The 23,331-nt window shown below is 41.7% G+C and overlaps 1 protein-coding gene and 1 non-coding gene across 2 annotated transcripts in view; both read right to left on the bottom strand.

Moving 5' to 3' along the window:
* Window positions 1-20,022, bottom strand: part of EloA (transcription elongation factor elongin A) — a 59,558-nt gene extending 39,536 nt beyond the window's left edge. Inside the window, exons 1-4 of the mRNA XM_080279545.1 lie at window positions 19,970-20,022; window positions 13,209-13,332; window positions 7,761-8,024; window positions 4,215-5,304 (exon numbers count right to left, since the gene is read on the bottom strand). Coding sequence (XP_080135671.1) covers window positions 4,215-5,304; window positions 7,761-8,024; window positions 13,209-13,332; window positions 19,970-20,022 — 1,531 coding nt within the window. The remainder of the gene's footprint in view (window positions 1-4,214; window positions 5,305-7,760; window positions 8,025-13,208; window positions 13,333-19,969) is intronic.
* LOC145409118 (5S ribosomal RNA) lies at window positions 11,673-11,791 on the bottom strand. Its single transcript, XR_013899043.1, has one exon. It is a non-coding gene; the product is annotated as a 5S ribosomal RNA (ribosomal RNA).
* Window positions 20,023-23,331: the final 3,309 nt, after the last annotated feature.

Here is a 23,331-nt window from a genome sequence, read left to right as displayed (position 1 = left end):
ATCCAAAGCTTTTTCACTGCCCACTTCACCACCTCTCTTGGGACTCTGTCAAAGGCCTTCTCCAAATTAAAAAAAAAAAAAAAGTAAAGTTCCCTTTTCTTTCCTGAATTTTTTTTCCTGAACAATGAATATGGCATCAGCTGTCCATTTACCAGGCATAAACCTAAACTGCATCTCATCAATATTCACTGTTTCTCTAATCATTCCTTCTAGAGCTCTCTCCATTACCTTCATTATCTGGTCCAATAGCTTTATGCCTCTATAATTTCCTCTTTCCAGGGCATCAACCTTTCCCCTGTACACATTTACAACTACATTCTTCAGCCAAACATCTGGGACAAAACACTCATATAATCATATTTATCAAATCAGTGACTAACCCCACTCCTATATCTCCTGAGGCTTTCAACAGTTCAGCAGTCAATTCAGACACACCTGCCACCTTACCCACCTGCATCCTGCCTATTGCCCTACTCACAGTAGCAGTGTCAATCACTGGCCAAACACTGGGTCTACTGGCTCCAAACCTTCCCTGTCTCGGTCAAACTCCTCATTCAACAACAGGTTGTTTTGCTCTCTCCTGGCATCTTGAATATCCCCACTGTTCACCACTACTTTTCCTTCATCATTCTTCACACACTGCTTACATATGATATCCCTATTCTCCCTCTTCATGTGATCTGCCACCTTTTATATCATATTCTTCCTTTCCCCACTACTTAGGGTATCAAGTAAAAGTCTCTGAGATTCAGACTTTGCCCTGTAAACCTCTCTTCTAGCCCTACCTTTGGCAGCCAAGTATTCCTCTCTGCTACCAACTTTCCTCCAATCCCAGAAAAGCTTTCTTTTCTTCTTAACTGCAGCTTCTACACCCTCATCCCACCACCAAGTTACTTTATGTTTTGGGGAGGCCCCATGTCCATCCACACACTGAATCAATAACTCTCAAGAGGTTCTTCTTGAGAGCTCTGTACTGTTCACTTACACTTCTATCAACAGCTCCCTGTTCAGTCACCACTCTATTCATCTCGCTATAAAAGGCATCCCTTACTCCTTGGTTTTTCAACATCCATATTTTGCTCCTAAGTGCATGGGTCCTCTTTTTCATCACCTGCTCCTTAAGCACCATGTCACATATCAATAACTTGTGTTGCAGCACATACCCCACACTCCCTATAACATCCCTCACTAACCTCCTATCAGCCCTCCTGATCATGAAATAGTCCATCTGTCTGCTACTTCCCCCAGACTCATCTGTGGTCCCCCAAACTCAAGCATCCTTTCCCCTTCCTCATTTCTTGAACCATATGCACATCCCCAATATAATCCTTCACATCCTTGAGCTGCTTCACCTACAAGACCATTTAAGTACCTTTCTAAAACTACAATCTCATCATCATCCCCCATAAAACTTACTACATGTATTAGGTAATCCCAGAATCTATCCTTCTCTGTCTTATCCAAGCCTGCCTGTGAAGCATATGCCGATATAAATGCAAACATAATCCCACCAAACAAAATTTTCATTACTATTATCCTTTCACTGACTTTCATTACATGCAAGACATATTCCACCTACTGTATTTCTCCCCTACCAACAAACCCACACTACCACATCCACCTGCCCTACCCTGCCAAAACAACTTATAACGTGCATTCCTCCCAGCAATCATTCCGACTGATCCTCCTCTATACCTGACTACCTGCACACATCCCACATCCACCCACCTCCTACTAAATGTCTAAACTACTTTCCCCGTTCTACCTTTCAAACTTCTCACACTCCGTGGTGCCAATTTGATCCCCTTGGGTGACTGAGTTTCCTTAGGCTTCCTTAGAAGTACAGGTATACCCTGGTTTAATGATGCAATTGGTCAGGTAAAAACCCATCGTTAGGTGCGGTATCGTAAATTGGGGTAGATTTAACACGTAAAGTATGGGATGCATTTTTCAGCCTTGGGCTTCTCCCCCCCAAGTCCAAACCCACCCAAATGAGCCCAAAAACAAGTTCCAATCTCAATGGCCTAACAGCTGTAAAAGAAGCTAACCCGTAAATAACTCACTAAAACCAACAAATAAAATCCAAAAATCATCAAGTGTCTGGAAAAAATCAAGCTTAGTAAACTGTACCCCAAAATGACAATGTTCACCCCACCTATGGCTAAAACACAATCTGAGTCTAAAAACAGTTTATAAATCAACCTAAACACACAATTTTAGTCTAAAATATTATCAAAATCAGTAAAAAAAAATTCACAACCCATCGTTAAACCATGGTTTGGCCATCGTTTGGCAGGGTATGGTGGTATTTCTACCCCCATCATTAAGCCAGGGTATCGCATCTCGGAATATCATATATCATGGTATACTGTACCTGCAAAATGGGTTATAGCTCTCCTCACTCATTCATCCTTTAGCTAGCCATCAAAAACATTCCAAAGCACCACATGCAACATTTCCATGTTGATTTACAACTGTAATCAATCAAACTTACTTCACTGGAGGTGTCTTTATCACCTAATTCTTGTTTTTACCGGATAATTTTCTTTAGCTTATGAACGCCACTAGTAGTAACAGATGTTGACGTGGCCCCAGTCTTGTTTGAACATTAATCTGGGAGTCCACAAGTTCCAAGAGGGTATAAGGTATTTGTGATGATTTTACATATACAAGTGTACATTTATATATATATATATATATATATATATATATATATATATATATATATACAGTGGAGCCTCTGTGGTACAGTGGTAGTGTGTGCGTTTTGTACACGGGTGGACCAGGGTTCGCGCCCCACCAGGGTAATAAACTTTGGGAGTGTTCACCCGGCCACGTACTGCATTGGCAGACACAAGGGGTGCTGTGGTTGAACCAGTGTTGCTTACTGTAAAGTATGCTTGCACCCAGTCGGCTTGTGCAGGCTGATTACACTTGGCTCACAAACTACAAACACATCCAAAGCCACTCCAACACTACAGTAACACTTACAAGCACTTCTCACCCTACATACAATCTCTACCAGACAGCCTAAGCCACTTGGTAGAGATACATTGGCTGTATCGTCCCGACTTTGGTCGGGATAGGCCGGTCCTGCAGTGGATACTCAAACAGCTGATGATGATGATGATATATATATATATATATATATATATATATATATATATATATATATATATATATATATACAGTACTCAGGTCAATGATGATGAGAATACAAATTTCTACATTAATTTTTCTTCCTTGATATGGTACAAGAGTTTTTAAAGCCTCACTCTGGATAGACAGTTTAGAAACTTTTTCTGTGCAGATTCATAAATTAAATGCGTAAGCTTTAAAATGATATATACGATAACTTTTATATTTTCGATCAATTCTAAGATTGACACTAAACGCTGACATTTTCATGGAATGACCCCATGTAGGGAAGAGTAAATTTATGGTCTTCGAGAGAGGTGAAGTCAATGAATGTACAGTGACACTGGATGAGGAGGAAATGGAAAATGTGAGTGCGCTTAAGTACTGGGTAGTGTGATGAGTAAGGATGGAAGTTTAGAGGGTGAAGTGCTTGAAGGGGTACAGCAAGAAAGAAGGGCTGCTGGTTCCTTGAAAGCAGTGATAAGAAACAGGGAAGTGAGCATGGATGTGAAAAAATTACTACATGACACTACTGTGATACCAACTCTAATGTATGGAAGAGAAGCTTGGACCTTGTTGGACACAAGCCAAGAATGAAAGCAGTGGAAATGAGTTATTTGAATGCATGTGGGGTCACATGGAGAGAGAGATACTGACAAACACGGACGTGAAGGACCATTGTGGTGTGGATGTGGATGTGATAGGATGTGTTAGGAGAAACACACTAAGGTGGTTTGGCCATGTGGAGAGGATGGAGAGTGAAAGACTGATGAGGAGAACTTATGTAAGGTGGAGGGGTGGAAAGGGAGGAGGAGGAGGCCAAAGATGAGATAAAGGGATGGAGTGGAGAAGTACATGAGAGAGGGGGGTGTGAGCTGGGGGCAGGGCAGTGAAACAGCGGGGGATAGGGCGACATGGAGGCGATTTGTTTGTGGTTACCCCTTACGGGATTAAGGCCTCTGGTAATAGATAGACAGACAGACCCTATACTGAATAAAATCATTTGGTGGCAACAGAAATACTACATATTAAAAAGATCATCTGAATTCAAGGTGCCAAGGCATCAGATCACTTACCCATTAATGCTGCACCAAAGCCCATGTCCTCTTCTACTTTATTCTTCCTCTTGGATTTGCTCTCCTTTTTTTCTGATCTATCTTCAGCATGTTTCCTGTCCTCAGAATCTCTAAGCTTTTCCTTTTTGTCATTGCTGCTCTTATCTCTGTCTCGGTGCTTGTCCTTTTTTCTTTTCTCCTTATCCTTATTTACACTATTATTTTCCTTTTCTCGCCCACTATCTCTACCTGTCCTTTCACTCTCTCTACTGTCAATTAATCTTGAGCTGCTTTCCCCATATGGGCTGTTGTCTTTTCTGTGACTGCTACTGCTTCTCTCACTCTTGTCTTTCCTCCTCTCATCTACTCCTCTTTTGTCACTTTCTCTTGACTTATTAGAATACGGTCTTTCTTCACTTTCAGGCGAGCTAAACCCATTGGCTATGTACTTTTCATCCGGTTTACTCGCTCTAGCCTTCTCACTAGAATCTTCATTTCTGTGCTTGTTGTCTTTTATTTTCTCACTGGGCCTCTCTCTGTCCCTATGTTTATCTTTATGTGACTTAGACTTCTCATCCTTCTTTTCTTCTCTGTCCCTGTGTTTGTGCTTCTCTTTGTGATCCTTCTTCTTCTCTTTGCTATGGCCTTCTCGCCCTCTGTCTTTGTGCCTCTCCTTATCCTTGTTTCTCTCCTTGTCACTCTTGCTGGATTTCTTTGAGGAGGATGCTTTGGCACTACTTCCATTCTTTCTGTCATTTGCTTCGACTGGCGAGCTATCTCCCCATCCCGGGCTTGCTGGGGGATCAGGATCTTTTACTTTACAAGCGGATGGGTGGTACTCAGCTGACACTAGCCCAGCTTGGCTCCGGTAGTCTTGCTGTGATGTCAAAGGGTTGTAAGAATCTTCTTCTTCTCCAGAGTCATCATCCTGCTGGTAACCGTAGCCTCTAGACGCTGACTGGTATGTGGAATGATTGTCCTGGTAGTCTCTGTTGCTGTCTTGGTCTTCCTGGATCTGTAGTCGATCTTCCTCTTCCTCCTCATCTTCCTCTTCATTGTCTTCTTCACCATCATTCATTTCCTGGTTCTCCGTTCTACATGGCTGTGCATCCTGAGAGCAGAAAGAAGTTTATTAACTACCAGTATTGTGTTAAACTATACGGAATCTGGCCTAACACAAAAAAGAATCTTTAAGCGGTGGTTCAATGATTTGTGAGTGTTTGTGAGTAATGGGGTCTGAAAGCAAATGTACTGTAGAGAAAAGCAGAGTGATGGTTATTCAGAGTGGTGACTCAGTGTGATAAGCTGGTGTATGGAGGGAAATCTGATCTGGTGGAAAATTTTAAGCTCTAAACTTAGGTACCGTACAATGAAAGAAGACAGGGATACATGTTAAATATGCCATGTAAAATGGCTCAAAATATTAGGTGACTGATAGTGTGGAGACTGTGCTACAGAGTACAGAACTGAGTACAGAGGTTGTATAAAAATCATATGAAAAAGTATTAGTACCCACATTAATGCAGCTATGGGAATACAACTTTAGTATGCTAAAAGTATCACAAATCATTATTAAGAGTGGTTAAAGTGGGTAGGATAAACTGGACAGGATATGATATAAGCACAGATTTATGAAAGATGTGGAGTAAGAAAATCTAATGGTCGACGGGAAAAAAACAAGATAAAACAAACTGAGTCAAGAAAAAAATACTGTAAGTCTATTCATCAATGGCAACAAGAATGTTGTGAAAAAGGTATGTGTAAGTCTGTTGTTACAAGATGGAACAAAGAACCATGAAGATGGCTGGATATCTTAAGTAAATGCAAGAGAAAATATATTACAAAAGTTATGGGTGCAATGGAATGGTTTGAAAGAAATGGAAGGATGAAGCATACATATACAGTACAGTCTGAAACTTTTGCAAGCACTACACACTGGAGCTTGCAGAACTAGAGGGTTCATTCTTTTCGCTGCTAATAGTGTTGGGAAGGAGGTATGGGATGAGGAGGTTTAGGTGATGAGGGTGTTGGTGCTGGAGCTAGTGAGCTACTAGAACCCATATCACTGGGCACTCAGCTGACTGTTAGACTTTTATGCTTTTCTGTTTGATGATGATTATGTACAGTCAAGGCCAAAAGTTGTGTCAGGGAGTTTGAAGGCAGATGTACAGTTGAGATCAGAAGTTGCTCTGAAACGCTGGTTGTTGTGGAGATGACGTAGCTCCGTTAACACTGACTCTTGTGTAGATGTCTGTCCTGACTGTACCTCCACCTGAAACAGCAACTGAACCTTGAATATACCTCCATCTGACACAACTTTTGACCCTGACTGTAGAGTGCAAAAAAACTTCTATTGCCTACTGAATAATGGTAGGGTATATATGAAGAATTCGTCAATGATTTTCACACTGGTACACATCAAGCAATACTGTATTTTTATTAACAGTTAAAGTAGCAAATGGTGCTAGACTACCCAGTACCAAAGCCTACAGTGCTATGTAAAGTTTTATTATATGAATTACTGCTTTTTTAATGCAAAGAGAAACAACCAAAGGCAGAAAGCCTGCTAAAAGTTACTTTTCACACAGAAAATTGAATGACAGAAGAAACAGATCCATTAAAACTGAGATATCTCTATACTTACTATCTATCTATTGCCAGACGCCTCAATCCAGCTTGGGGTGGCCACGAACAGATTGCCTCCAAGTCGCCCTGTCCCCCGCCATTTCACTGCCCTGCTCCCAACTCGCACCCCCCTCTCTCATATACCTCTCCACCCCATCCCTCCATTTCATCCTCGGCCTCCCCCTCCCTCTTCCCCCCTCCACCTCACTCACATACACTCTCTTCATCAGTCTTTCACCCTCCATCCTCTACACTGTGTTTAAAAGATCTGTCACAGGCTGAGGGAAATACAGACTGAGATGGGAAGTTTGAGTTGACTAGATACAAACATGAATGTCAGACAGTACCAGTTAACTCTTTATAATTTAAACTCTTGATTATGATGGAACACTAATTATTACTCAGAGGAAGGAGGACCACAGGGAGTGTTGGGTGGTATGGCTTAACCTTGATTGTATCTATACAACCATCACCAAAGTTTACTGATAATCCTGTCCCAGAACTGTGTTCTGCCTTACATACTTCTCATTCCTCCCAAAATGGCATACTGTATATAGCATACTACTCCTTCTCATACTTTTTGTTGTGTGCTGCATACTGCGAGCACACAAATTGTTCATGTAACACTTTCTACTGCTACAGCCAGAAAAGACGTGCTGGCAAACTTATGCTCAAAACTGTATGTTATTGTCCCTTATGTTCGACAGAGATGCCTTCAACTCATGGCACTGACTGATTGTACAAACATCCATAACTCCCCCTCTACCACCCGTACGATGGTGTACTGTAGAATGGCTACTTCAGCCTACAGTCCAGCAGGTTTATGTTCAGATGAGCCTGGAGCCACAACAATAACATTCCCATGTTTTAATACCATAGCTAAATGCTAATCACAATCAAGGGTTTACTGATATACATCTGTTGCTATATGACTTCACTCACCTTATCTGGATGGTCAGGTTGTTCTCCCTGTCCATCATCATGACCACCTTCCTCTTCAGGCTCACCCTCTTCTTCCTCATCTTCTTCCTCCTCCTCCTCTTCCTCATTCACCATATCCTTCCATTTGTTGACCAATGCCTTCGCCTTGTCAGCAACAATACCCTTATGCTGGCGGAGAACATTGACAGAGCGGCCCACTCCAGTTTCCTCCAGATGGCTCACTCGGATGTTCAGGTGCTTTAACTTATGTATGTAGTAAAGCAGCTGAAAAGAAAATTAGATGTAGCTCACCAACATCCAGCCTGAGATACCCCCTCCCCCCCAGTCAAAAGTCATTAACCTGATATTTTTCCTTCCACCATATAAATCATCATCACTGTATCGTCATCATCCTGACCTCAATTTTTTTCTTTCTAAGGGTAGAGAGAGGCATGATTCTGACACAAGGATAGAGAAAGTACAAATGTGGGAGAACTGACACCATGTATAGTACTGTAAACTGGTCCACACAAACATTCCACAATATTCAAGCCCCCAGAATCCTGGATCCACTTCACAAGCCTGATCATAAGAACATATTTTTTGATGTTTTTGTTTACAGATGCATTTCTTATATATCTAACTGACTCCGTCAGGTAGATATACCGTAACTTGGGGCATTCGGGTCCCTTTTTTCGAGGTTTTTGGTCTTTAAATTTCACTCAGTATTTGATATCCCAAATTTTATTGCATGAATTTATACATCTGTGGTCCTGTATCACATGAAACATAAGGCACAATTTTGTTGCAATAATTAACTACATGACAAGGCTAAGCATGTGGGGGCCCATTTGCCCCGCACTTTGGGGCAATTGCGCCGTACCTGAACTAAACCTCTTAATTTGAAAATTATAAGCATGTACAGTAACACACGTGAGTTACAATTAAATCATAACTTAAAGGAACATTCCTCTTTTGTATACTAACCATAATATACGTGTTTATAAGATGAAGATATATGAAAAATAGAAAATAAAGTGACAGTCTGAAAATATAACTCTGGTTTGAACAGCATTTACCTAATAATGAGACCAGTACAACACTCAGTATTAGTGAAACAAAGTTTGTTTTTGAGAAATACAGGTTTTGGTAGCTTTTTTACAATGTCACAAATAGGAGTTTCCAAGAAATCGGGATTTGCAGGCTCCTTAAACATGAAAGAGCTTACATCTGCTTCACAGTCACGTCTAAAGTATTTCACATCCCAAGTTGTTTTTTCAGGCTCTACTAAATTTCTAAGAGTAGCAACAAAATGATAATTTGTTTTCTTTCCACTAAATTTAACTAAAACATAGTCTCCAACTTCCAAGGCATCTTCTGGTAGTTCCTCCACCTTGTGCTTTGACACACTAACCTCTTCAATGTTCCATCCTGTGTCACTGTCCGAGGTGCCACCATTATTCCCCTGTTCATGTTCATCCCCTCCCACTGGCACGTCCAAACCTCTATCCTCTCCCATTGTCTCTTCAAAACGGTCATCAGCATTTACATCACTGTCAGAGGATGAAGGGGAATCTACCGGTACCGGTATTTTAGCCACCTTACCCTTACTTCCCCCACGACCACTAGCACTAGCACAACGTTTCGCGGGTCTAGACACAGAACTGGCAGATGTACCGGATGCTAATTCCTGCAGAGAAATGCTTTTCCCAGGCTCCACCTGCACATGCTTTCCATGGCAAGTGACATTAGGGTTGGTGGCAACAGACTCTCTAATCTGTCTTAAATGTTCAAGAATAAGAGGGCTCACTAGGTCATGTGCGGGTTTTACATTTTCATTTGTAATTTTCCTCATGATGCGATCTTTGTCAATGGGATAGATTCCTGCAAGTGAGAATTATAAGCTATTTACCATGCAAAGCCTGTAACTGAAGTTAATGCAAAATATAAACACATCAGTGATGGTGGCCCAATTTCCCCATCTTACGGGGCCCAATTGCCCCATCGTCAGTTTTTGTATCCTGGCAAGGTCGCCAATACCTCTAGCAACCTACAGTACAAATATCACCACATGTACCTTATCATATATGCAGCTTATGACTAAGAAATAAAGGATACGGCTTAATTTCTATATACTGAAAAATACCTTAGTGTTTCCCTATCTAAAAAAAAAGAAAAAAAATGTAGATTATCCATTTTTGGCATATGCGAGTTACAAGTGCCAGGAATTTTTTCAAATTAATAACACAGTGGTTGCAAAATGTGCTCAATATATCACTGAACAAAATGCATATCTATTATTATGTGCAGCTAAATTATATATATTGAAAAAATAAAAAAAAATGAATGTAACCATAGCAGGGGCCAGATTACCCTGCCCAGGGCCCAATTGCCCCAGGTTACGGTATGTGTACATGAGAGATATTCCTCTCAGATATTCACATGTTTTAACTCCTTTTAATTCTGATGTGTGTTTTTTTTTTTTCTATCTCCAGATGATTTATTCAGCTTAGGTGAGATTTTTTCAAACTGGAGGTATTAGATACAGCCTTCATTAACCTCTAATAGCTAGGTAATCTTGTTAGCTCAATTAAACCAACAGGAGAAAGTACGGTAAGAATTAGGTCAGGTATGTCCTATGAACATAAGAACATACAAAGAGAAGATAACTGCAGTAGGCCACTTGGCCCATGCTAAGCAGCTTCCACAAGAGTGATTAAACTACTGGAATAAGACAAGGATAGCAAAGAAGTCCTTTGATTTTATTTTCAATTTAAAAAAAGGGGGGGGGAGCAGTTAAGTCCAGATTAGTAATCATTTTGAGGTTTCTCATTTACTGTTCCACATGTCCCTCTACTCACTCTCAGTTGAAAATGGTCACCTGATGTTAGCTGGAATAGAATACTGTAAACTCTCAATTACCCATTGTCACAATTTCTGGCCCAACGCATTATCCAGCACTGCCAACTCAGCTCTATTAAAACAATATCCAGCGAAATTATGTAATAACTGTTGCCGACACAGGATGCAGCTGGCAGTTCTATACAATATCTGGCGTTGAGGTGTCACAACCGGCTTGTCAACGGTAACCAACCAACCAGCGCTGTATTAGCTACTATGTATGTGGTTGGTGGGGTCACTCACCATCCACACACTCAATGTAACTAATGCTTCTGTAAAGGGACTAAAATAGCATAACACACTACCTACATAAGAGACATTAATATTGTGTTAATATGTAATAGACAGGCTTGAGGAAAGTCGTGCATAAATTTGAGAGAGCTGGAGGAAAATGCAGTGGAAATTCTAGCTAGAGAATGTCGCACACAACAATGAAATTACCTGAAAGGCATTTGTTGTGATTTGTGTGAAGTTGTTAATTAACATCTATAAAATTATGCAATTATTAACACTATCACTTTGACATGTGGAGAGAATGGAGAATGAAAGACTAAGAGGGTGCATGTAGGTGAAGTGGAGGGAGGGAGAGAGGGGAAGACTGAGGATGAGATGGAGGGATGGAGTTGAGAGGTATATGAGGGAGGGGGGAGGGCAGTGAAATAGTGGGTGACAGAGTGACTTGGAGGCATTTTGTCGGCCACCACCCTTTGAGAGATTAGGGCATGGGGCTATAGATAGATAGACCTTGATATCTCAGTCATAGTTTGATGAATTCTTTACCAAACAGGCATGGCATTTCCATATTTTCTACTGAAATGAGTCTTTCACAAGTTACTTGTTATTTTTCCTGGATTACCACAGCTACTGGGCATATTTATAAACTTACCTCTGAATGCTGAGGATTTTTTTCATTCATTCATTCATTGCCAGACGCCATGTATCCCAAACGGGGTGGCCAAGGGCTTAGAGTTAATTGTTTTACAGGGAGGGGCACTAATCTTCCACCAACCCCACTTGACACGTAGGGAGTTATGCCAACAGCATCTGGTGTTCCCAGGCGGTCACCCATCCAAGTACTAACCAGACCCAACGTTGCTTAACTTCGCTGATCGGACGGGAAGCGGTGTACTCAACGTGGTATGGCCGTTGGCTTGTAAATATTCCGCCGACATCTACCAGTGGCTGGCCATCCTCATGTTTTTAAATTTGAAAACTGGCTGTCAAAGGTTGGATTATGTTATGCTGGGTTTGGTTAAATCAATGTTTCACATAGCTTTGACAAAGTTATTAGTACTTTCTGTCCTTGTGTATATTTGAGCATGTCTGATACACTGTGTCCAGTCGGAGCAATGGTTGGTAAACAAAGTGGCCAGTCGGACAGCTCATCAGTGAACACACTGCCCCGAGTGACCTGGCTGCTTCCTTAAACACGGTACCCCCAAACTGGCATACAGTACAGTATTTTGTTTTTTTCCAATCATTTCGTGGAATCAAAATTCAATACTGACTTATCTGTGTTGCATATGTACCAAAATTACTTTTCTCACAATTGTTTATCTGTAAAATATAATGTAGCTGGACTCATCTGGTAAAGCATTATATACTGTACTTACTCAGACTCAAGTAGGGAAGATCCAGAAGAGGCTTTTCTGTCTGTAACTCAAGCTCTGTATTTTTCCTGTGTGGTCATGGATTAGTATATCTTTTTACTTCCAGTGCTATCAAGGGCTTTCTAAAAGTTTGTTATACAAAAAGTACAACTGTAAACCAGCCTATATGCTTGGATGTGTTCCTGCATTCAGACCCATTTTTCTTCTATAATACTTCTACTGCAAATCAACTTTGTCACATATTAAAAATGGTGTCACAAAATTATGAAGGTCACTATATTGCAAGGTTATGATATGTTTCTATTTCTCATTACTGACTTGAAATATTACAAACAACAAACGATACACAATGAAATACAGATGTAGCACACATCACGCTGCTAACATCAGGCTATGGCTTCTGCTAAATACCGGTAGTTGCTATGGTAGGGGGGGTGGGGAATCATACAATAGGAATCTGGCATTTTCTGCAGATAACCTATACCTATGGAGATGAAAATTTAATCAGGCCAAACCTACGTCAGTATCTAATTTCCAGTTTTAAAAATCTGACTCAGATATCCTGTCTACCATCATCATAATCTTCTCTCGCATGACTAACTAACAAGTGATACAAATAAAAAAATAATAATTTACATACAGAAATACAACTGCAGCACACATCAAACCTGACATGACCCACCTTGGCCTGGAACGGAAAAGTGAAATTTACGCACTGCTTCCTTTCTTGAGGTTCAAACAGCCTATTCCTATACAGGATGATTAACCATTTCCCGTGACTTCGTTCAAAATACAACTACTTGAAAATGCGAGATTAAATACTAGTGAAAACGCGGCTTACAACCACAAACACAGGATGCTTGACTGTCTCTTAGGTCACGTCTGCTAGATTCTTCCTAACTGGGAAAATACTAACCCAGCTTCACAATATACATCTAAACTTCATTTCTCAATATACCTTGTCTGTTTCATTGGTGGCGGAATATTTCTTCAGCTTCCTCTGATATAGCACAATCTGTTCTAAAACGCTGGAGTTAGACATCTCCACCACAACAGCTGATACTCCGCCATCAACTGAGCATCTTTACAAAACAATCATACGAGCCACTTAACGCTTTGCTTCATTGAGTGTCATTATTTTTGTCCAAATAATGGGAAAATTTTATCTTTACATGTAACTTGCGTTTATTCTTATTTTTGTAGTGTACAATTTTTATATGTTGGTCTCAGTTTCTTTATCCTATCCATAGGCTACACATATTTACAAGGGTATAATTTTTCGGCATGAGTCACTTTCTCCATTACAGTAGAATGATATTAATAACAATAATAATAATAATAATAATAATAATAATAACAACAACAACAACAATATTCTCTATATATCTTTTGCCAGAGGCCTTAATCCCACAAGGGGTGGCCACAAACAAATCGCCTCCATGTCGCCCTGTCTCCCGTCATTTCACTGCCCTGCTCCCAACTCACACTCCCTTCTCTCATACACCTCTCCACTGCATCCCTCCAGCTCATCCTGGCCTCACTCACATATACTGTACACTCTCCTCGTCAGTTTCTCGCTCATCCTCTCCACATGGCCAAACCACCTCAGTGTGTTTCTCCTAACGCATCCTATCACATCCACATCCACACCACAACGCTCCTTAATTCACTTCCTCATGTCAGTCTGTCTCTCCATGTGACTCCACATAATAATAATAATAATAATAATCATCATCATCATCATCATCATCATCATAATAATAATAATAATAATAATAATAATAATAATAACAAATTATATTATTATAATATTATTAAATAATATAATAAATCTATCTATCTATCTATCTATCGCCAGACGCCTTAATCCCGCAAAGAGTGGCCACAAACAAATCGCCTCCATGTCGCTCTGTCCCCCGCCATTTCACTGCCCAGCTCCCAGCTCACACACCCCTCTCTCACATACCTTTCCACTCCATCCCTTCATCTCATCATTGGCCTCCCTCTCCCTCTCCCCCCCTCCACCTCACTCACATTCTCCTCATCAGTCTCTCATTCTCCATCCTCTCCACATGGCAAAACCACCTCAATGTGTTTCTCCTAATGCTTCCAATCACACCCACATCCACACGACAACATTCTTTCACTTCCTCGTTTGTCAGCCTGTCTCTCCATGTGACTCCACATGCTCCTCTCAAATAACTCATTTCCACTGTTCTCACTCTTGACTTGTGTCCCTCCAACAAGGACCAAGCTTCACTTCCATACGTTAGAGTTGGTATCACAATACAGTACTGTTATGCCGTAACTTTTTCATTTCCATGCTCACATCCGTGTTTCTTATCGCTGCTTCCAAAGAACCAGGAACCTTTCTTCCTTGTTGTACCCTTACAAGCACTTTACCCTCTAAACTTCCATCGTTACTCATCACACTAGTCAAGTACTTAAATGCACTCACATTTTCCATTTCCTCCTCATCCAATCTCATTGTACAATCAGTGACTTCACTTCTCTCGAAGACCATAACTTTACTCTTCCCTACATTCACCTCTTGATTTCGTTTCTTACACACTCTCCCAAACTCGTCGTCACTTAACAACACAGTATCATCAGCAAAAAAACAGTACAGGGAGTTTCCACACACTGCCCTCTCTCATTAGGGCCGCTCCAGTATCCACTGCCATACCTTGTATCTCTTTTATAACCCCATCAATATACAGACTGAACAACTATGGAGACATGACACATCCTTGTTTCAATCCAACCTTCAAATAGAAAAATTCACTTAGTTAACTGTCCACGCGCACTGCAGCCTTAGCACCCTCATACCTACCCTTCACGGCATTCAACAACTTCCCATTTACTCCATATATTCTTAATACTTTCCATAATCCTTGTCTATCCACCCTGTCATATGCATTCTCCAAAGCCATGAAGGCCGCATACAACTTCTTTCCCTTCTCTAGAAACTTTTCCACTAAAGATCTAAGAATGAATATCTGATCTACACAACTTCTCCCCTTCCTAAATCCTCCCTGTTCTTCTCCAACTAATTCCTCTGTTATTTCCCTAACTCTGTCAATAAGTATCCTACCATATACTTTTCCTACTACACTAAGAAGACAAATGGCCCTATGATTACCACATGCTTTTTTTTTCCCCTTTTCCTTTGTACAGGGGAATATTATACCTGACTTCCAATCCTACGGGACCTTACCTTCTCTGCTGCCCTGCTATTATTACTCACTCCTGTATGTAATATGCCTTATATATCCATTTACATCTTTCAATGCATAATATAGCTAATAGGCCTACTTATAATAGGGCGTAATTTTGTGCCCACTGATTGTATAAAACAAAGTATTTGTTGAGGGAGGCGTGTGGCAAAATCCACCACCCCCTTTTATTGTATAAGTATTCTGTAACTGTCTCAACAATATAATGTTAACAAATAAAATCAAATCTGATTTGGTAAGGTGTTTCTGCTGCTTTAAGTACTTGTAAAGAGTAGGTTTACCATAATAACAATGATAATGATAATAATGAAAGTAGTAGAAGTAGTAGCAGTAGTAGTAGTAGTAGTAGTAGTAATACCACTGCCTCACTGGCGAGGAAGCTGGCTTCAAGTCAGTGTAGTAACATCGAAGCACTGACGGCTTGCAGACTAATCCCCCTTGATAAGAATCCTGGATGCAGGCCCATCGGGGTGGGTGAAGTCTGAAGACGGATTATAGGAAAATGCATCATGGAGGTGGTGAAAGATGATGTGAAGCAGGCAGATGGCAACCTCCAAGTGTGTGCAGGCCAGCAGGCAGTAGGTGAGACAGCAGTTCACTCCATGAGGAAAATATTTGAAGAAGAGGACTGTCAGGCAGTATTATTAGTTGATGCTTCAAATGCATTTAATTCCATCAACCGGGAGGCAATGTTGCACAATATCAAGGTTAAATGCCCAGCATTTGCCCAGTATGTGGAAAACACCTACAAAGAACCAACAGACCTCTACATTGTGGGTAAGACAGCTGCTCACGATGTCGGTGTAATCCAGTCCACAGAAGGAACTACCCAGGCGAACCCCGTTGCCATGGATATGTACGCCTTGGCGATGACAGTGCCGCAACAACAGATCAAATAAGAGGCCACCAATGTAAAACAGGTAGCCTATGCAGATGATCTCACGGGTGCTGGCAAGGTTGAGGATGTGAGGAAATGGTGGGACCTTGTAACATCTCATGGCCCTGAAATAGGTTACTACCCTAATGCAAGTAAGTCCATTTTGATCGTGAAACCAGCTTACTATCAAGATGCACAGGAAGCATTTAGAGGCACAAACGTGATAGTGACCAAGGAAGGTCAGAGGCATCTAGGGGCTGTGACTGGAACCAAGGAATTCAAAGATCAATATGTGAGTGATGAGGTAAAGGCAAGGCTAGAAGAAATTCATACACTATCCAGCCACGCAAAAACAGAACCCCATGCAGCATACAGTGCATTTACCTATGGTGTAAAGCACAGGTGGACCTTCGTGATGAGAACCATACCAGACATCGAGTTGCTGTTACAACCACTAGAGGATGCAATCAGGGATTCATTCCTCCCAATGGCCACATCCCCACACCAGAAGAAAGGGACCTTCTAGCACTACCACCCAGGATGGGAGGCCTTGGCATTATAAATCCAGTAGCCGTGGCAAGTTACGAACACAGAAATTCAATCAGGCTCACCGAATCCTTGTCACAGAAGATCTGTGTCCAGGTTGAGACGAGTGATATCGACCACCAAAGGCAGAAAGACATAAAGACACAGATAAGCAAGGAGCGTGAAGCAAGACAAAAAGACCAGCTGCAGCACATAAACGAACATCTAACACCAGACCAGTGCAGAAGAGTTGAAATTGCACAGGAGGTTGGGGCATCAAACTGGTTGACAAACCGGCCTCTCAAGGCAAAAGTCTTCCACTTCAACAAACAAGAATTTATTGACGCCATAGCCTTGAGATATGGGTGGCCAATAGAGAACCTACCTCAACACTGTGCCTATGGCACTGCCTCTGATGCAAACCATGCAATGGTATGCAAGAGGGGAGGCTTTGTTTGCATCCGACACGATGAAGACGCGACCTCACTGCCAAAATGCTGCAGGAAATATGCCATGATGTCACGATTGAGCCAGCTCTGCTGCCCCTGGACGGCGAGCACTTCACCCACAGAACAGCAAACACATCAAATGATGCAAGAGTGGATGTCAGTGCTCGAGGTTTCTGGACATGTGGGCAGAGAGGGCGTTTTTCGACATCAGGATATTCGATCCCATGGCAGCATGTCATCGTGAACTGTCTCTCGAAGCTGCACACAAAAGGAATGAACAAGAAAAAAATAGAAATTATCAAGAAAGGATCCAACATGTGGACCACGGTCGATTCACTGCCCTTGTGTTCGCAACATCAGGTGGGATGGGTCCAGAGACGGTGAGATTCTACTCGAAACTGGCAGAGATTCTTTCTGAGAAGAAACGTCAATCGCAGAGTTCTGTTATGGCCTGGATGAGATGTCGACTGTCATTCTCCCTCGTGAGGTCTGCTCTGCTGTGTCTCAGGAGCACAAGATCATCAGCCCTCAGGCCTGTCTCTCTGGCGGGTATGGATTAGGAAGCTACAGTAGTCGAGGGTCGCATAGACCAGCGACTCCAATAGTTTAATGTTTTTATTTACACTGTAATATCAATAAATATAAAATAAAATAATAATAGTAATAGTAGATGGTTGGTAACTACAGCCGTTGGCGTGCTTGGGGCCAATGGATTGTAATATGAGGGTTAGTGTCACGGCTGGATTAAGTATGTGGGAGGCCCGGGGCCCGCTTGGAAGGGAGGCCCCCTTTCCAACTTCCCCAATGGCATACACCACAGACTGGTAACCTAAATCCTAATATATAAATAGGACACTTTTAGTTAGGAAATACTGAACGGGGACTATTCATCCAATGCTGTAATATGTAATGCATAAACACGAAATGAAATGAACACAAGTTGCTCTGGTGGGAGGCCCCCTCTTGGTGGGTGGCCCAGGGCCCGGGCCCCTTGGGCCCCCCCCCCCTTAATCCGGCGGTGGTTAGTGTTAACCTTCACATTACAACTCCAAATGGTGGACTGTATTAGGAAGGTTGGTTTTGATCTTCACTATATAATTCCCCAATGGATGGAGGTGATTTCTTATTTAAAAAAAAAAAAAAGTAGTAGTAGTAATAGCAGTAGTAATAATAGTAATAATAATAATTATCATAATAATCAATTATTATTATCATCGTCATCACCACCACGATCATTATCATCATTAATCTGCATCTTGTTAATAAAGTTTCATGTGTGTAGACCAATAACTTAGTTCTTTTATCATAAGCCACTTTCTCCATTGTTATAACTCCAAAGTCACGTCATATGCTTGATGACGGTGAGGCCAGACGTCATACAGTAGCTTAGCCGAGGAGCTCATCTTAACTTTGGCCTTTCAGTTTGTGGCGGGTTATTCATCCATTGATCTGGGATACAAGACCACTGCATCATCCCAGTTACCCCCAGAACGTTTCCTTGATTTAACTTACTGACGACAGCCATGCATTTAAAACTTATAGTGATAACATTAACAGGCTATGTAGGCTAATGTCGCAGTGCATTATATAGCCATAACCTGCATGGTTCTACTAGTATGATCAATTATATAGTTAACAAGTTTCAGTATAGAGGGTAGTATTGTTTTTTTAGCATTGTGTATAGACTAACTTACCTTGTTTTCCTTGAGGCGCTGCTGCATCAATGTAGAGCCATTCCCTGACACAAGAAAAATAATAATAATAATAATAATAATAATAATAATAAAAACATGAGGAATACGAGGAATCACTGGAGACACACCCCTATGGGAGCAATATGAAGTGAGGAGGGCTGAGAAAAAGAATAATACAGTTGAAGGAGGTGGACAGTACTACACTAAGTGAGTGGATGGTTTTCGCCACCTTCTGCCACCTCAGTTTTGGTGAGTAATTCATTTATGCATCACCGTTTTTCATGAGAGTAACCTGCACTTTTTTTTTTTTTTTACATTCATCCCTTCACGCCGATCACGTATTTCCTATATTGTTCTTGGAGTCACCAGACGATTTTCTTAACGGAAGAAAGGCTTCTATCAGTGAAGGGATTAATGGAGTATATATATATATGTTTCCTTCAGGTTGAGAACTCTCCACAGCTGAATTATATCGTCTGTTGGCAGTAAGAATAAGTAGGATATAAGTAATCGGACGGAGGTGGTAGCCTGGTCCAGATTTTCTTCCTTTTTCGTCTTGTTTCACTCAGCTCAGTGTCAAAAATGGTACTGGTGCAGACCTACAGCCTCTTTCAGTGCTAATCAATTGTTGCCGAACCCTGCTAGCGTCAAGGGCAGGTCCAGAGGCTATATATATATATATATATATATATATATATATATATATATATATATATATATATATATATATATATGTTTCCTTCAGGTTGAGAACTCTCCACAGCTGAATTATATCGTCTGTTGGCAGTAAGAATAAGTAGGATATAAGTAATCGGACGGAGGTGGTAGCCTGGTCCAGATTTTCTTCCTTTTTCGTCTTGTTTCACTCAGCTCAGTGTCAAAAATGGTACTGGTGCAGACCTACAGCCTCTTTCAGTGCTAATCAATTGTTGCCGAACCCTGCTAGCGTCAAGGGCAGGTCCAGAGGCACTGAGTCATTCGTTGCAACCATTGCGCTCAGTGGTTGCAACAGGGCTTACTCGTAACCAGAAGGGAACAGAGGCAGCCCCCAGGGAGGCTCAGCAGCCCTCCCTGTGACTAAATGGATGCTAGATAATCCTTCCCAGGGACTGAGTTGTATACGCAGTGATTCTCAAGTTGAGAATTTCTAATGAATATTCTAAATTCTTTATGAATATTATATCAAGATTATCATTTTTTACAGGTGGTGTTTTTTTTTCTCTCTCTCTTTTTAGGGCAAGAGCTCCCCCAGCGGTCCGGGTGTTCTATCTGAATGAGCCTTCACAATGGAGAGATTGTATTTTTCAGACATTTTAAAGTAAAGTGATCAATGTTCTATGATTATATTTTTCACGTTAACACGAAACCGTGAAACAGATAATTTACGATTCAAATCCCTCCTGCAAAATCTTATACTCCCAGATTCCCATGACCCACTCTCAACTGCATTAAATAGTTTGGCAACAGCTGCAACAGAATATTGGCGTTATCCGTCCAGTCGGGAAGTTTGGCTATTGTGTGTTAAGAATAAGACTGATGTTCCATTTTTTTTTTTTTTTTTGCAAAATTATCTACCTTAATCTAACTTAATCTTAGCCACGGTTCTCGGCCCTAACTCTCATCTCATCTCATCAGCCGTTTGAGTGTCCACTGCAGGACCGGCCTATCCCGACCGAAGTGGGAACGATACAGCCAATGTATCTACCAAGAGGCTTTGTCTGTCTGTTAGAGCTTGTCTATGGGGTAAGAAGTGCTTGTAAGTGTAATTGTAGTGTTGGAGTGGCTTTGGTAGAGATTGTAGCCTATGTAGGGTGAGAAGTGCTTGTAAGTGTAATGGTAGGGTTGAGGTGATTTTGGATGTGTGTGTAGTCTGTGAACCAAGTGTAATCGGCCCGCGCAAGGCGACTGGGTGCAAGCATACTTTATAGTATGCGACACTGGTTCAACCACGGCACCCATTATGTCCGCCAAGCAGTACGTGTCCAGAAGAACGCTCCCAAAGTTTATTACCCTGGCGGGGCGTGAACCCTCGTTCTTCAGTGTAGGAAAACGCACAATTTACCACTGTACCACAGAGGCTCCCATACTCACAAATAAGTTACGTGATAGTGGTAATTGAAATATTTTGATTTCGTTAGCCATTTATTAACTGTTTTCTCTCAAGGGTACGGCGAAGAAAACGAATTATTTAAACAGTAACTGATCAATTATTCACAACACACCCCGCCCTCCTCTCGACTCCCATCCCCTCTCTTCTTCTCCCTCTACCCCCTCCTCTATCAGGCTCATGCTCTTGGTCTCAGGGTTTCTTTTATTTGGATCCCAGATCATGTTGGTCACATCCGCCAAGATCAGGCAGATCGCCTAGCCGAGCTACCTGTAACCTCCCCCTATATGCCATCCGCTTCCCTGTGTCCACGACAATTGTCCGGAGAATCCTCGAGGGGTCCAGGGAGTGCCTAGCCCTACGTACCGATGCTGAACGTCCCATTAGTGTCATCATCCATCATTATGACAACTACTGTGGCGTGAGATACACCTATGGCAAGCACCCCACCCTCACCCGCCGCGCCGCTGCGATGTGGCCGTCGCCCGCATTCGCCTGGGGTATCGCTACCCAGAGGAAATCACCGGAGTACCGACCCCCAATACGCCATGTAAACTCTGCCACAATCCCATGGATGAAGCATTATCCCATGACATCGTTAACCGCACAGTTATTGCCCCCTTCAGACCCCCTCTACTCTGTTTTCTACACTGTGTACACTACTTCATCACACATCTTGATGTACACGAAGACAATCTCACCCTTCACCCCGACTTCCTTTCATTGTAATGTCCTGGCGCTGGGACAATGATGGGACATTTTGGCGTACACACACACACACACACACACACACACACACACACACACACACACACACACACACACATATATATATATATATATATATATATATATATATATATATGGAAGTGAAAAAGTTACTACATGACAGTATTGTGATACCAACTCTAACGTACGGAAGTGAAGCTTGGACGTTGTTGGAAGGACACAAGTCAAGAGTGAGAGCAGTGGAAATGAGTTATTTAAGAGGAGACTGTGGAGTCACATGGAGAGACAGGCTGACGAATGAGGATATAAAGGAGCGTTGTGGTGTTGATGTGGATGTGATAGGAAGTGTTATGAGGAACACACTGAGGTGGTTTTGGCCATGTGGAGAGGATGGAGGGTGAAAGACTGACGAAGAGAGTGTATGTGAGTGAGGTGGAGGGGGAAAGAGGGAGGGGGAGGCCGAGGATGAGATGGAGAGATGGGGTGGAGAGGTATATGAGAGAGGGGTGTGTGAGTTGGGAGCAGGGGAGTGAAATGGCGGGGGACAGGGCGACTTGGAGGCGATTTGTTTGTGGCCACCCCAAATGGGATTGAGGCGTCTGGCAATATATATATATATATATATATATATATATATATATATATATATATATATATATATATATATATATATATATATATATATATATATATATATATATATATATATATATATATATATATATATATATATGCAAGCCTGTGTGTGTGTGTGTGTGTGTGTGTGTGTGTGTGTTTCATCAATTTCAATGCATGCATTTGTCAATGTGTGTGTGTGTGTGTGTGTGTGTGTGTGTGTGTGTGTGTGTGTGTGTGTGTGTGTGTGTGTGTGTGTGTGTGTAAGGGGAGTGTCATTTGGGCGTCACAGTGGAGTGTCATGAGGAGTGTATTATGCAGTGCTCATTAAGGGTGAAGTCCGCTGGGGAGGAGTGTGTGTGTGAGAGGGATGGAATACCCTCTTGTCTAAGACACTAGTTCACGTTAACCAGGGATAGAGGATGGCCCATTTAGAGTAATATAACATAGGAACATAACAGCATAACGTAACAATAACATAATATACATAACAACATGACACACCATACCATACCATAACATAAGGTGTGCCATAGCATAAGAAGATATTAGGACGAAATGCGCAAAATACAAGCTGGTCCGTAATTTGTGTGGTAGTAGAAACGTGCCTGGCAATGTCTTATGTGTTGCTGGTACAGGTCAGTCTGCTGGTGTGGGCGTGGGTGTGGCAGTGGGAGCAGGAAATGAATAGATATTACAGATATTGATAACGGTGACTGAGCCGTCCCCGCAACATGCAAGAAATCACCCGGCTGAGTTGAAGAGAACCGCTTTGTTTGGACTACCCTCAAAATTAAAAAAAAAAAAAAAAATGATACGAAGCCTTCAATGCCACTATAAATACGATAG

The sequence above is a fragment of the Coenobita brevimanus genome, chromosome 79, assembly GCF_032717465.1.
Source record: "Coenobita brevimanus isolate Jiangsu-jjx chromosome 79, ASM3271746v2, whole genome shotgun sequence".
Lineage (NCBI taxonomy): Eukaryota > Metazoa > Arthropoda > Malacostraca > Decapoda > Coenobitidae > Coenobita > Coenobita brevimanus.
This window is presented reverse-complemented; position numbering and strand designations above follow the sequence as displayed.